We start from the raw sequence: 11,197 nt of genomic DNA, 5'->3' as shown, positions 1-11,197 counted from the left end.
CCTAGCGAGAGAACATGGCTACAGAACCTGGCCCCAGCACTGCACTCTGGCTAACGTGGCAGCCCTTTCCTCTCCTGGGTCTCCACCTGACCCTGCTTCCCGCCGGCGATGTTAGTGCTTGGTCATGGGGTCTCCCTCCTCCGGTGCCCGGTGCGTTCCACACGTTCGTCTTTTCTGATGCCAGCCCGGCCCTGCCCGGCCCGTCTCCCCTGATGCAGCAGCTCCCCGGCTCCAGCCCCGTCACACCGCCTTTTCTTTTCTTGTTCTTTCAAGTTAACTTTAAGGCGATCCTCACTTCTTCCCTCTTACCCAGCCATTCCTGGGATTCCCAGGAAGCCTCCAGGTCTGGTCCACCCGGTGGTCCCTGGGAGATGCTCCATCAGTACTTGTTGGCCGGTTCTTCCCGCAGCCACCCCAGGCTCACTCCCCTCCTGCCTCTCTCTCATGACCGCTTTCCCAGTGGTCCCTGGCCTCTCCGCTGCGCCTTGGAGCTCACATGCCAGTTGCAACTTCGCTCCCCAGCGAGAGCCCCCAACTTGCCTCTGCAATTGAAACAGCGTGGGTACCAGCAGGCCGGTCCCCTGTGCGGTTCTCGGCGTGTGGGAGTTTGCTTTCTGGTTCTTTCATCTGCACTGTTCCCTGTGCAGTCCCAGGACCCCGACCCCGACTCCAGCTCCAGCTTTAGTTCCTGCATCGTAGGTCTAGCGTGTCACTGGGAATGGTTGGGCAGATCTGGACTTGGTGTTGCTGCCGTGGCCTGGGATCCAGGTACCATATGGTGGCTACAGTCAAGTGAGTTGTGCGGTCAGCCAGTGGATGTGTTAGTATTGCGTGTGATTTGATGGGTTAAAGGGCCCCAGTTTGCCCTCCATTTTACATCTGTGGTTGGAGTTTGGAATAGAAAAAAATAGACTTACTTTAGAGCAGAGGTGAGAAGAGGCTGGCAGCCATGTGAAGGATTTAAAAAATTCTAACAAGAAATGTAAAATGGCTTAAAACTCACAAAGTCTGGTTGAGAGTTTGGGGTGGTTCTCCAGTCTGGATAGAGTGTCTAGGGACTTGTGGGTCCCCTCCTGAGGCAGCTGCAGCCTCTCTTCCTTGTTTTCCCTGGCTGGAGCCCAAGCCTGGGCAAGTGGGCAGAAGGGATCAAATGAGTTAAAGTGTGAAAGTGCTTTAAAAACTTAACTAGTAGACATGCTGCGCATTTGTCAGGATAGTTCAGAGAGTATAGAGCTCGGATAGCTGACCAGCCAAGAGGATTGGGCTTACGCTGTGTGTGTGTGTGTGTTTATACATTCTTATTGATTTTTTTTTTAAGGGAGAGAGAGAGAAACATTGATCAGTTGCCTCTTGCATGTGCCGGATGGGGGCTCAAACCCACAACCTGAGTATGCGCCCTGCCCAGGAATTGGAACCTGCCACCTTTTGGCGCATGGACGATGCTCCAGCCAACTGAGCCACAGCAGCCAGGGCTTGCGCCGTTTTAAGCCTCAGAGAGTTCTCATTTACCATGCAGGGAGAATCTCTCCGTCCCGACAAAGGGCGGAGTCACCTCCAACAGGCTTGAGGCTGGGCAGTTTCTCAAATGTTGGGGAATTTAGGATTCTACTTCTGTTAATAGTGGTACCTTTCTGTGCCAAGGCACATTGCTTTGGATTGGGACTAATTTTAGGGGTGATGGAATGAGGAAGTGATGTTCTTAGCTGAGTGTGTACTGGGACTGCCTATTCTCTGGATCTTTACCTTCTGTGAGTTCTGAACCGGAGAACAGGCTCCCCTCCTGTTCCTTCATGCCGGTTGTGAGCACCCAGGATCAGTGTGTCCTGTTCCCATGACTCCAGCAGGGGGCAGCCTTTTAATAGTAATAATTCAGATGCCAGGAGAGAGAGGGTATACTGAGGCCTGAGAAAGAGGAGCTGGTGGAGGAGGCAGGCAGATGGGAAGAAGCCTATGAGGCGATCCTCAGATCACGTAGCCAGGAAAGGCCTTGTCCCCACTACTCTGCCTGCTGACTCCCACCCTTCCATGGAAGGAATCCAAACGCTTGGCTTTGAGAGTTTGTAATAGAGAAACTTGGGATAATTTTTTTTAAAACCTAGGTTTTTCCCAAGGATTTCCCTCCTGGCAGGATTTCAGATTTCTCTCATGGGACAGTATAATTAGGGAATTATTTCCTTGCTCTTCACTGGGGAGAATGAACTTCAATAAATTTGGTTTCTCTGGTTTTTCATCTCTATAAACAGAGAATAGGCATTACTTATGCTTGTAGCATAAAGGAGGGTTTATCAACCATGGCAATAATGACATTTAGGGCCAGCTAATTCTCTGTTGTGGAAAGCTGTGCTATGCATTATAGGATGTTTAGCAGCATCCCTGGTCTCTACACATTAGATGCCAGTAGCACCTTCCAGTGATGCCAAATATGTCTCCAGATTTTGCCACATGTCTCCCTGTCCCTTCCCCCAAGTTGAGAACTGCTGGCTTCGAGGAAGCGTGTGGAAAGATACATGCCTATTTAGAAGAGTGGAAATTATGGGAGGCATGCGTGCTGCTTGGCAAGGAAGGGCCAGTCAGCTACCAGCTCTGGGACCAGATTCTCCTCCTGGAGTCTTGGCCTTTTTCTCCAGCTGCTCCTATGCTCCCCACCCCGACCCCTGACTGCTTCTCATTTTGCCTCTGCAGATATCTTGCTTCTCACACTGGGAGCCGTTTTTCTTCACTTTGCTCATACAGGACAGAGAGGCAAAGGCAGCTGTGGAAAGCACCAAGGAGTGCCGCCTTTGCCCCACTCCCTGGCGGGGTGGCAGGGTGAGTTGTCCCTTTTCTGTCCCCCCCCCCCTCCCCATAGCAGCCTTCCATGCCACAGGAATCCTTTGTTCCTCTAGAACAAGGGTTCTCAACCTGTGGGTCGCGACCCCTTTGGCAGTTGAACGACCCTTTCACAGGGGTCGCCTAAGACCATCGGAAAACACACATATAATTACATATTGTTTTTGTGATTAATCACTATGCTTTAATTATGTTCAATTTGTAACAATGAAATTGGGGGTCACCACAACATGAGGACCTGTATTAAAGGGTCGCGGCATTAGGAAGGTTGAGAACCACTGCTCTAGAAGGTGGGCTATTCTGGGGTGAACTGGAGGAGGCTCAGAACAGCCTCTCCTAAGATTTGTTTGAAGGAATTTGAGGTGTTTTTCTTAAAATGGGGAAGACTTAAGTTTGTGATAGCTATCCCCAAATGCCTCTTATTGTTTTCCTTAAGCCTTTTTTTTTTAATGGTGGTAAAATATAACATATGCCATTTTAACCATTTTTAAATGCAAAGTTCAGCAACATTAAATACATTCACATTGTTCAGCCATCACCACCATCCATCTCCAGAACTTTTTCATTTGCCCCATTTCAGCTGAAACTCTGTACCCGTTAAACATCTCCTCTTGCCCCAGATCCCGCCCCCATTCTACTCTCTTCTCTCTTTGAATTTGAGTCCTCTAGGAATCTCATATAAGAGGAATCATACAATGTCTGTTCTTTTGTGACGGCTTGTTTCACTTAGCACAGTCTTTAAGGTTCATCCATTGTCCACATCGCATAATGGTTGTAGCATTGAAAGAAGTAGCCTTACTCTGCTGTCTGGGAGGCTTGCATTCCATGAAGGGAAGAGCTTTTCAACAGACTTGTCTTCTGACGGCCGTGTGTGCCGTATCGTGTTCTATCACCAGGAATACCCAGCCAGAGCAGTTGTAGAAGAGATGCCCGTGCTGAGAGAGGTCAGCTCCATTCTAGCTGGTCTTAAAAGCTCCATTTCATCCTGAGATGCTGGGATTCTGGGAGTGGGTACTGTGTCTGTTCTAGAGTTTTATATTCTGGTATGCAGCCTCTGCCCCTTGGCCCCTCTGGTAAAAACCCGTCTTCTTCCTTCCCAGAGTTGTGGAGTCTTGGAGTTAATGGGCATTGTGGGGGCACTCCAGTCCAGCCTTCTTCCCAACCAGTGAGAGAATCCTTGCTCAGCCACCTGAGACTCTGCTTGCCTGGAACTGCCAGGGATGAGCTGCCTCCTGAGAGCACCTTTTATTGGTCCTTAGAGGGACAGGTCACTGCCAACGCCGCCACGTCTGTCAGCCTCAGGAACTCTGAGCTTATTTGGACTTTATGGTGAGGGGCCTTCTTCCCAACTTGTATCATCACAACTTGGTTCCCTTCTTGGCTCATTTTACTTATGTTTGGATTCTTCCTGATTGGGAAGGAGAAGGGGTTTGGGTGTTGGTTCCTATTTGGTAAACCAGCCATGGGTGCACTGGCTGGACTTGCCTTCATGAAGCCTTCAGCATGTGCCCCACCTTTGTCCCTGGAATAGCATCCCCACCCCACTCCCTTGTACTGGGTTTCTCTTGAAACTGAGTCTCTGGATTCTAGCTGCCACGCAGCCAGCTCTGAAATTTTTCAGAAGGAAAATAATTTTTCTCCCAGATTAATTTCTAATCCTTCTCTTCATAACTGACCTTTTTTCTCTCTGCAATATTTGTGGTTTCAGTCGGTTTTTTATTTGTTTGGTTATTTTTGTTTTATCTTTGTCCTGAATGTCCATGCAAACCTTAACCACCCCCTTACTGAATGCTATGCCATGCAGCCAGAGTGCTGAGACCTAGAGAGGTGCCTGGAGTATTCTCTGCCCACCTCCAGTACCTCAGTCAGGCTTTGCTGGGTGAATTAACTGTTCGTGGGACCAAACATGGGGGACAGAGATGAGAGGGAGTAGAGGCTATAGTCACCATTATGTAGGCCACAGGCAGGGAGACCCGTCTGACCCATTAATTTAACCCACCTTCTTCCCCTCATCAAGGATTTTTCCCAGATGTGAAGGTCCCTCCCCGGGCACCACTGTGGTCAGACCAACATCTAGTAGCTTGGGGCCCCTGGTTCACTCCAGCATAGGCTTCTGCCTGAAGAGAGGCTGGTCCGTACTCTACCTGCTACCCAGAGTAAGGCTGTCAGGTGGGTCTGGGGCGAGGGAGGGCACTCCTGCAGAAACAGAAGGGTCCTAGCTGCCCTGTTTTCTACCTTACCCCTAGGTCTTCCCCTGCCGTGACTCTGGTTAGCTCATGGTGTAAGTGGCACGTGGCTGGTTTAGGTGAGTCCTTTTAGAGCCCAGTACTATGCCCACCAAGGTGGGGACCTGTTAACCATCCTCTAGGGTTATCTGGGTGTGCTCTCTCTCAGCCCGGTGTCCCCTCTGCCTCCACAGGTATTTGAGAGTGAACTCCAGGTCCCCCCACCCCTGCTCATCTCTGATCTCCAGGACACACCCAGCTCCACAATGGCAGCGGAGACCCTCAACTTCGGGCCTGAGTGGTGAGACATATGCTTTGGGCGGCATGGGAAAGCCAGAAAGAATAGAGCTGCTCAAACTCCAGTTTTCTCCTTCCCTGTGTCCCTTTTCTAGGCTGAGGGCACTTTCTAGTGGTGGCAGCGTGGCCTCCCCGCCCCCATCTCCTGCTATGCCCAAGTACAAGCTGGCTGACTATCGATATGGGCGAGAGGAGATGCTGGCTCTCTACGTCAAGGAGAACAAGGTGGGAGGGTGGATGCAGGGGAGGGTACGTGATCCAGTTGCCTGTCTGTCCTTAGTCAGTGGAGAGTTCCCAGGAGCATGTGGTATCTCGGCCCTCCTGCCCTGATTGACAGGTCCCGGATGAGCTGCAGGACAAGGAATTTGCTGCGGTGCTACAGGAGGAGCCACTGCAGCCCCTGGCACTGGAGCCTCTGACCGAAGAGGAGCAGGTGGGGCTAGGGCACTGGAGCTCCATCTTGGAGGGCTGGATTGGGAAGACAGGTGGTGGAGGGTACAGTTCTGGACAGGGTGGGGGCAGTCAGGTACCTGGGTCCTCACTCCCACCCCTGGCTCCCTCCTCAGAGAAACTTCTCCCTGTCAGTGAACAGTGTGGCTGTGCTGAGGCTGATGGGGAAAGGGGCTGGCCCCGCCCCAGGCGGCGCCTCCCGTGGCAGGGGCAGCACTCGGAGCCGAGGTAGGGGCTGATAACGTGTGCTGGGGTAGCAGGTGGTGGGGCCTGTGTTTTGAAGATGTGCAGAGGTGATCTGGCAAGTTTCCTATGTGCAGCTCATTCCTGTTCCAGGTCGTGGCCGTGGTGACAGTTGCTTTTACCAAAGAAGCATTGAAGAAGGCGACGGGGCCTTTGGTCGAAACCCCCGGGAGATCCAGCGTAGCCAGAGTTGGGATGACAGGTGCAGGCCGGAAGGAGATGGCATAGAGGCAGAGCAGAGAGAAGCCCTAGGGTTAAGATCTAGGATCCCATGAAGAAAGGCTTAGGTCTTTCTCATTAGAGGGCAGCAGGAGAATAATCAAATAAGCCCTGGTCAGCAACTGCGCTCTCTGCCCTCTGACCCCTGCAGCCCTGCCCTTTCCATATGATTTCCTTAGTCCCCATTTGTTCTGTGACCTTCGGTTCTGGTGCCCCCTTGAGCTCCCTCCCAGGTCTGACCTTTTCCTAGTCTCCCGTCCCCTCCCTCCCTCCTTCTCAGAGCGGAATGGACAGGTCTGCAGAGATCTCAAAGTCAGGGATGGGAAGCTGTCCTCCTCTGACCAACACTTTTCCCTCCTGCAGAGGCGAGAGGCGGTTTGAGAAGTCGGCCAGGAGGGATGGAGGTATGGATAGTGGTGAGGGGGGTTCCCAGCCCTGAAGGTCATTGAGAGGTGGGGGAGATGGAAATGGGTGGCCCCAGTGAGGGGGGCCTTTCCTGGGGAAGGTGCGGGGTAGGGCAAGAGAACCTGGAGCTGGGCTCCTCTTTGTCAATGAGGATTATAGAAAGTCTTCCAGGGACTGTGGCTGCCACTCTGCTGACTGTGTCTTCCCCTGCCCCCAAGCACGATCCGGGTTTGAGGAGGGAGGGGCTGGTCCAAGGAAGGAACATGCCCGCTCAGATAGCGAGAACTGGCGTTCTCTCCGGGAGGAGCAAGAGGAAGAGGAGGAGGGCAGCTGGAGACTTGGGGCAGGACCCCGGCGAGATGGTGACCGCTGGCGTTCATCCAGCCCTGGTGAGATTGGGGCTAGATGGGTGTTACAGGGGGTGGGGAGCAGCAAGAACGACCCATGCAGGGGGCTTTCATGGCCAGGTGGAGGGAACTAAAAGTGTTCTCGAGTGAGGAGGGTGGGGGAGAAGTCCTGGAAGTGCCAGGAGTCCCAGGGGTCCTATGGGCAGCGGAAGAGGAGCCTCTGGCTCGACTGGGATACTGATTCTCCTTCTGACTTTTCCTGCACAGATGGTGGCCCCCGGTCGGCTGGCTGGCGGGAACATGGGGACCGCCGTCGCAAGTTTGAATTTGATTTGCGAGGGGATCGAGGAGGGTGTGGTGAAGAGGATGGGCGGGGTGGGGGGAACAGTTCTCACCTCCGGAGGTGCCGAGGGCCTGACGGCTTTGATGATGACAAGGATGGGCTCCCAGAGTGGTGCCTGGATGATGAGGATGAAGAAATGGGCACCTTCGATGCCTCTGGAGCCTTCTTGCCTCTCAAGGTATCCATGAGTGGCCAGGGGAGGATTTTGTTAGAGATTGGTGGGAACCTGCCCTGATGGGGTCCTCTTACTCCCACCTGTTTATCCTCTGCCCCCTCACCTCCCATTGTATTCTCTAATCCCATGCAGAAGGGCCCCAAGGAGTCCATTCCTGAGGAGCAGGAGCTTGACTTCCAGGGTCTGGAGGAAGAGGAGGAAGAGCCTGCCGAAGGGCTGGATGAGGAGGGACCTGAGGCAGGTAAGCCTGCAGGGTGGAATAAGAAGGCCTGAGAGCCTGAACTGGGCGAGGTGGGCAGAGGGTTCCCTCACCAGGCTGGGTACTGACTGTCCACTCACCTTTAGAAGAAGGCTGCTTAGAAACTCCAGAAAAGCAGGTACTGACAGGTGTGGGAAGGAACCCAGAAACAGCAAGGCTATATTTTAAAGGCAGTGTGTCATATGAAAATCAAGCGTGATCAAAATGACCTTTGCAGCCCTGACGGGTTTGGCTCAGTGGATAGAGCATCGGCCTTCGGACTCAAGGGTCCCAGGTTCGATTCCGGTCAAGGGCATGTACCTTGGTTGCGGGCACATCCCCAGTAGGAAGTGTGCAGGAGGCAGCTGATCGATGTTTCTCTCTCATCGATGTTCCTAAACATCAATACCTCTCCCTTACTCTCTGTAAAAAATCAATAAAATATATATATTTTTTTAAAATGACCTTTGCAAATCCCTTGAAGAATCTGTAGAACATAGTAGTAAATTTATGGTATTGTGCATACAGCCCTGGACAGTGCCATGGACACATGCCAGTGTCCAGTATTAGAGTGGCAAAAAAGGAAGTGTGCAAAGCGGAGTTTGTGGTGTTGAGTTACTGAATGTTGAGATGACCAGGATTACGTTGGTGGACTACCTAGAAGCCCAAAATCTGGACACAAATAGAGGGCTTGTGCTATTTTTAAGGACTTCTGGCTCTTTGGTTTTGAAGTCTGGTGATTACCCTTTTTCAGGTGGGAAGGAACTGACCCCGCTGCCACCCTCAGAGAAGTCCAGCTCTCCGTCCCCATTGGCTACCTTGGGCCCACTCTGGGGAGCTAATGGGGAAGGAGGTGATGCTGTGGAGAAAGACCTGCCAGTTACTGAAGGTAGCCAGAGGGTGGGGCTGCCCTTCCATTGGAACCAAGGGCTGGTGGTGAAAACCTGCCTCTTCCTTATGGGAGGGTGGTGCACGGGGTGTTTGTGTGAGAGCTAGAGTAGAGCCTGCTTTTCTAGAAAGGGTGGATAGGGGACTGTCTTGCACTTTCTCTGGACCCTCCATTCCACCTTCCTTTGCTCCCAGGAGATGATTTGAGGGGCATGCAGCTGAGTCCTGGAGTGGGCTCACCCTCCGGCCCGCCTGGAGATCTGGAAGATGATGAAGGCCTGAAGCACCTGCAGCAGGTTGGGTGGGGGCAGGGAGCCTAAGAAGGCTCTGGGGACCCTCCCCTACAGGGGGACAGAAAGCCATGGTTAGTCTGTCTGCCCCGGTACCATGCTCTTCCCCATCTGTCCCACTGTGTCTAGCTCACCCTCGCTTGACCTTAGCCCCAGCCCTGTCCTACTATTGTGAGATTGGGCAATTGAGCCTTCCCTCTCTCCCTGGGCTCCCAGGAGGCAGAGAAGCTTGTGGCATCCCTGCAAGACAGCTCCCTGGAGGAGGAGCAATTCACGGCTGCCATGCACACCCAGGGCCTGCGACACTCTGCAGCTGCCACTGCCCTCCCCCTCAGCCATGGTGCGGCCCGAAAATGGTTCTACAAGGACCCACAGGGAGAGATCCAAGGTGCCCATGGGGAGTAGGGGGCATGCAGGAGGGGCTGTTAGGGGTGGTGGCACACCATCATTCTCTTTCAGGCTTCCTTTGGCATACCTTTCTGACTAAAGCCCTCTTTCTGCCTGTCTAGGCCCCTTTACAACACAGGAGATGGCAGAGTGGTTCCAGGCGGGCTATTTCTCCATGGCCCTGCTTGTGAAACGTGGTTGTGATGAGGGCTTCCAGCCACTTGGTGAGGTGATCAAGATGTGGGGTCGTGTCCCCTTTGCCCCTGGGCCCTCACCACCCCCACTGCTGGTGAGCATACCCACCTTTGGGCGAGGCAGGGAGGGGAGACAAGATGTCAACCGGTTGTGTGGAGCATAACAAGGAATACGCTCATCCTTGCTCAGGGAAACATGGACCAGGAGCGGCTGAAGAAGCAACAGGAGCTGGCAGCAGCGGCACTGTACCAGCAACTGCAGCACCAGCAGTTTCTTCAGCTGGTCAACAGGTACCGGGCCCAGGAGGACCTGTAAACAGGAATGGACGTGGGTTATATGGGCGGGCCTCCTCATGCCTGTCTTCCTTTCCACAGCCGCCCCCTCCAGCAGTGTGGGCTCCGGGAAAAGGTGGCTCTGGGGGACTTGACGCCACCGCAGCAGCAGCAGCTCACCACCTTCCTGCAGCAGCTCCAAGCTCTCAAACCCCCCAGGTCTGTGGGTTGCTGTGCCTGTCACATCTCAGTCTTTGCTTGGCTGCGTGTGTGAGCCCTCAGGGTATGTAAAGCGGGGACATGGGTTTAGATTGCTGAGAATCAGTGCTTTGCTCCTCAGAAGTGGGGACCAGAACCTGCTCCCGACGATGAACCGGTCCTTGTCGGTGCCAGATTCAGGCTCCCTCTGGGATATACATACCTCAGCCTCATCACAATCAGGTGTGTGTCCAGCCCAGTAGTCTCTGGGGAAGTAGGGAGCTCAGGGGCTTCACCTACCCCCCAGGTTGCTTAGTCCAGGGAGCCTGAGCGCCCTCCTGCAGCTGCCTTTGCCCCTTGCAGGCGGTGAGGCCAGTCTATGGGACATACCAATTAACTCTTCGACTCAGGGTCCAATTCTAGAACAACTCCAGCTGCAACATAAAGTGAGTAGGCATCCTGGGGCTGGAGTCCTTGGTGTCAAGAGCTGTACTGAGACAGGGAAGTAAGGGTGCCCCCATGTCTGACAGCTGATCTTGTTGACTGTCAGTTCCAAGAGCGCAGAGAAGTGGAGCTCAGGGTGAAGCGGGAGGAGGAGGAGCGCAAGCGCCGGGAAGAGAAGCGACGCCAGCAGCAACAGGAGGAGCAGAAGCGGCGACAGGAGGAAGAGGAGTTGTTTCGGCGCAAGCAGGTGGGTTCCCAGCTGAGCCCTCCACTTCTTGGGCCTGAGCTTGGGGCCAGATTGCTGGCCCTCACTGTCTCACTGGTTCAGGTGCGGCAACAGGAGCTACTACTGAAGCTGCTGCAGCAGCAGCAGGCAGTGGCCGCAGTCCCAGTGCCCCCTGCACCCAGCTCCCCACCCCCACTGTGGGCTGGCCTGGCCAAGCAAGGACTCTCCATGAAGACGCTGCTCGAACTGCAGTTGGAGAGCGAGCGACAGCTGCATAAGCAGCCTCTGCCTCGGGAGTCATCGCGGGCCCAGGCCCCCAACCACCGAGTGGTGAGCACGCTGGGCCCTTCCCTGGTTGACTTGCAAGTTTTGAGCCTGCAGGAACCCCTTCCAGTCAGCTTTCAGGGGCGACTTGGGTGTGGGGTGGGGAGCTCTGGTCCTTATATGACTGAAGGATCTCTCCTCTATGTGGTCTTTACTTTGCCCCTCTATGTAGTCCTTACAAGCCTCCCCACTGCTTTCTTTC

General features: G+C 53.8%; 1 protein-coding gene across 5 annotated transcripts in view; it reads left to right on the top strand.

Annotated features, from left to right (window-relative positions):
- Window positions 1-2,204: 2,204 nt before the first annotated feature.
- GIGYF1 (GRB10 interacting GYF protein 1) overlaps window positions 2,205-11,197 on the top strand; it is a 12,381-nt gene continuing 3,388 nt past the window's right edge. The window contains exons 1-23 of one of the 5 annotated variants that reach the window (XM_015564553.1): window positions 2,205-2,808; window positions 3,930-4,158; window positions 4,847-4,985; window positions 5,076-5,134; window positions 5,249-5,355; window positions 5,447-5,576; window positions 5,689-5,784; window positions 5,918-6,029; window positions 6,138-6,246; window positions 6,627-6,667; window positions 6,887-7,057; window positions 7,283-7,536; window positions 7,666-7,774; window positions 8,526-8,660; window positions 8,855-8,955; window positions 9,166-9,337; window positions 9,459-9,625; window positions 9,721-9,821; window positions 9,906-10,022; window positions 10,144-10,244; window positions 10,365-10,447; window positions 10,552-10,692; window positions 10,774-11,001. In XM_015564553.1, coding sequence (XP_015420039.1) covers window positions 5,321-5,355; window positions 5,447-5,576; window positions 5,689-5,784; window positions 5,918-6,029; window positions 6,138-6,246; window positions 6,627-6,667; window positions 6,887-7,057; window positions 7,283-7,536; window positions 7,666-7,774; window positions 8,526-8,660; window positions 8,855-8,955; window positions 9,166-9,337; window positions 9,459-9,625; window positions 9,721-9,821; window positions 9,906-10,022; window positions 10,144-10,244; window positions 10,365-10,447; window positions 10,552-10,692; window positions 10,774-11,001 — 2,403 coding nt within the window. In that variant the 5' untranslated portion in view covers window positions 2,205-2,808; window positions 3,930-4,158; window positions 4,847-4,985; window positions 5,076-5,134; window positions 5,249-5,320. Of the gene's footprint in view, window positions 2,809-3,929; window positions 4,159-4,846; window positions 4,999-5,075; window positions 5,135-5,248; window positions 5,356-5,446; window positions 5,577-5,688; window positions 5,785-5,917; window positions 6,030-6,137; window positions 6,247-6,626; window positions 6,668-6,886; window positions 7,058-7,282; window positions 7,537-7,665; window positions 7,775-8,525; window positions 8,661-8,854; window positions 8,956-9,165; window positions 9,338-9,458; window positions 9,626-9,720; window positions 9,822-9,905; window positions 10,023-10,143; window positions 10,245-10,364; window positions 10,448-10,551; window positions 10,693-10,773; window positions 11,002-11,197 lie in introns of all 5 variants that reach the window. The other 4 variants (XM_015564554.1, XM_015564556.1, XM_015564555.1 and 1 more) reach the window with 4 other exon arrangements.

This window comes from Myotis davidii, unplaced genomic scaffold, assembly GCF_000327345.1.
Source record: "Myotis davidii unplaced genomic scaffold, ASM32734v1 scaffold901, whole genome shotgun sequence".
Classification (NCBI taxonomy): domain Eukaryota; kingdom Metazoa; phylum Chordata; class Mammalia; order Chiroptera; family Vespertilionidae; genus Myotis; species Myotis davidii.
Note: the sequence above shows the minus strand (reverse complement) of the source record. Positions and strands in the feature narration are given on the sequence as shown.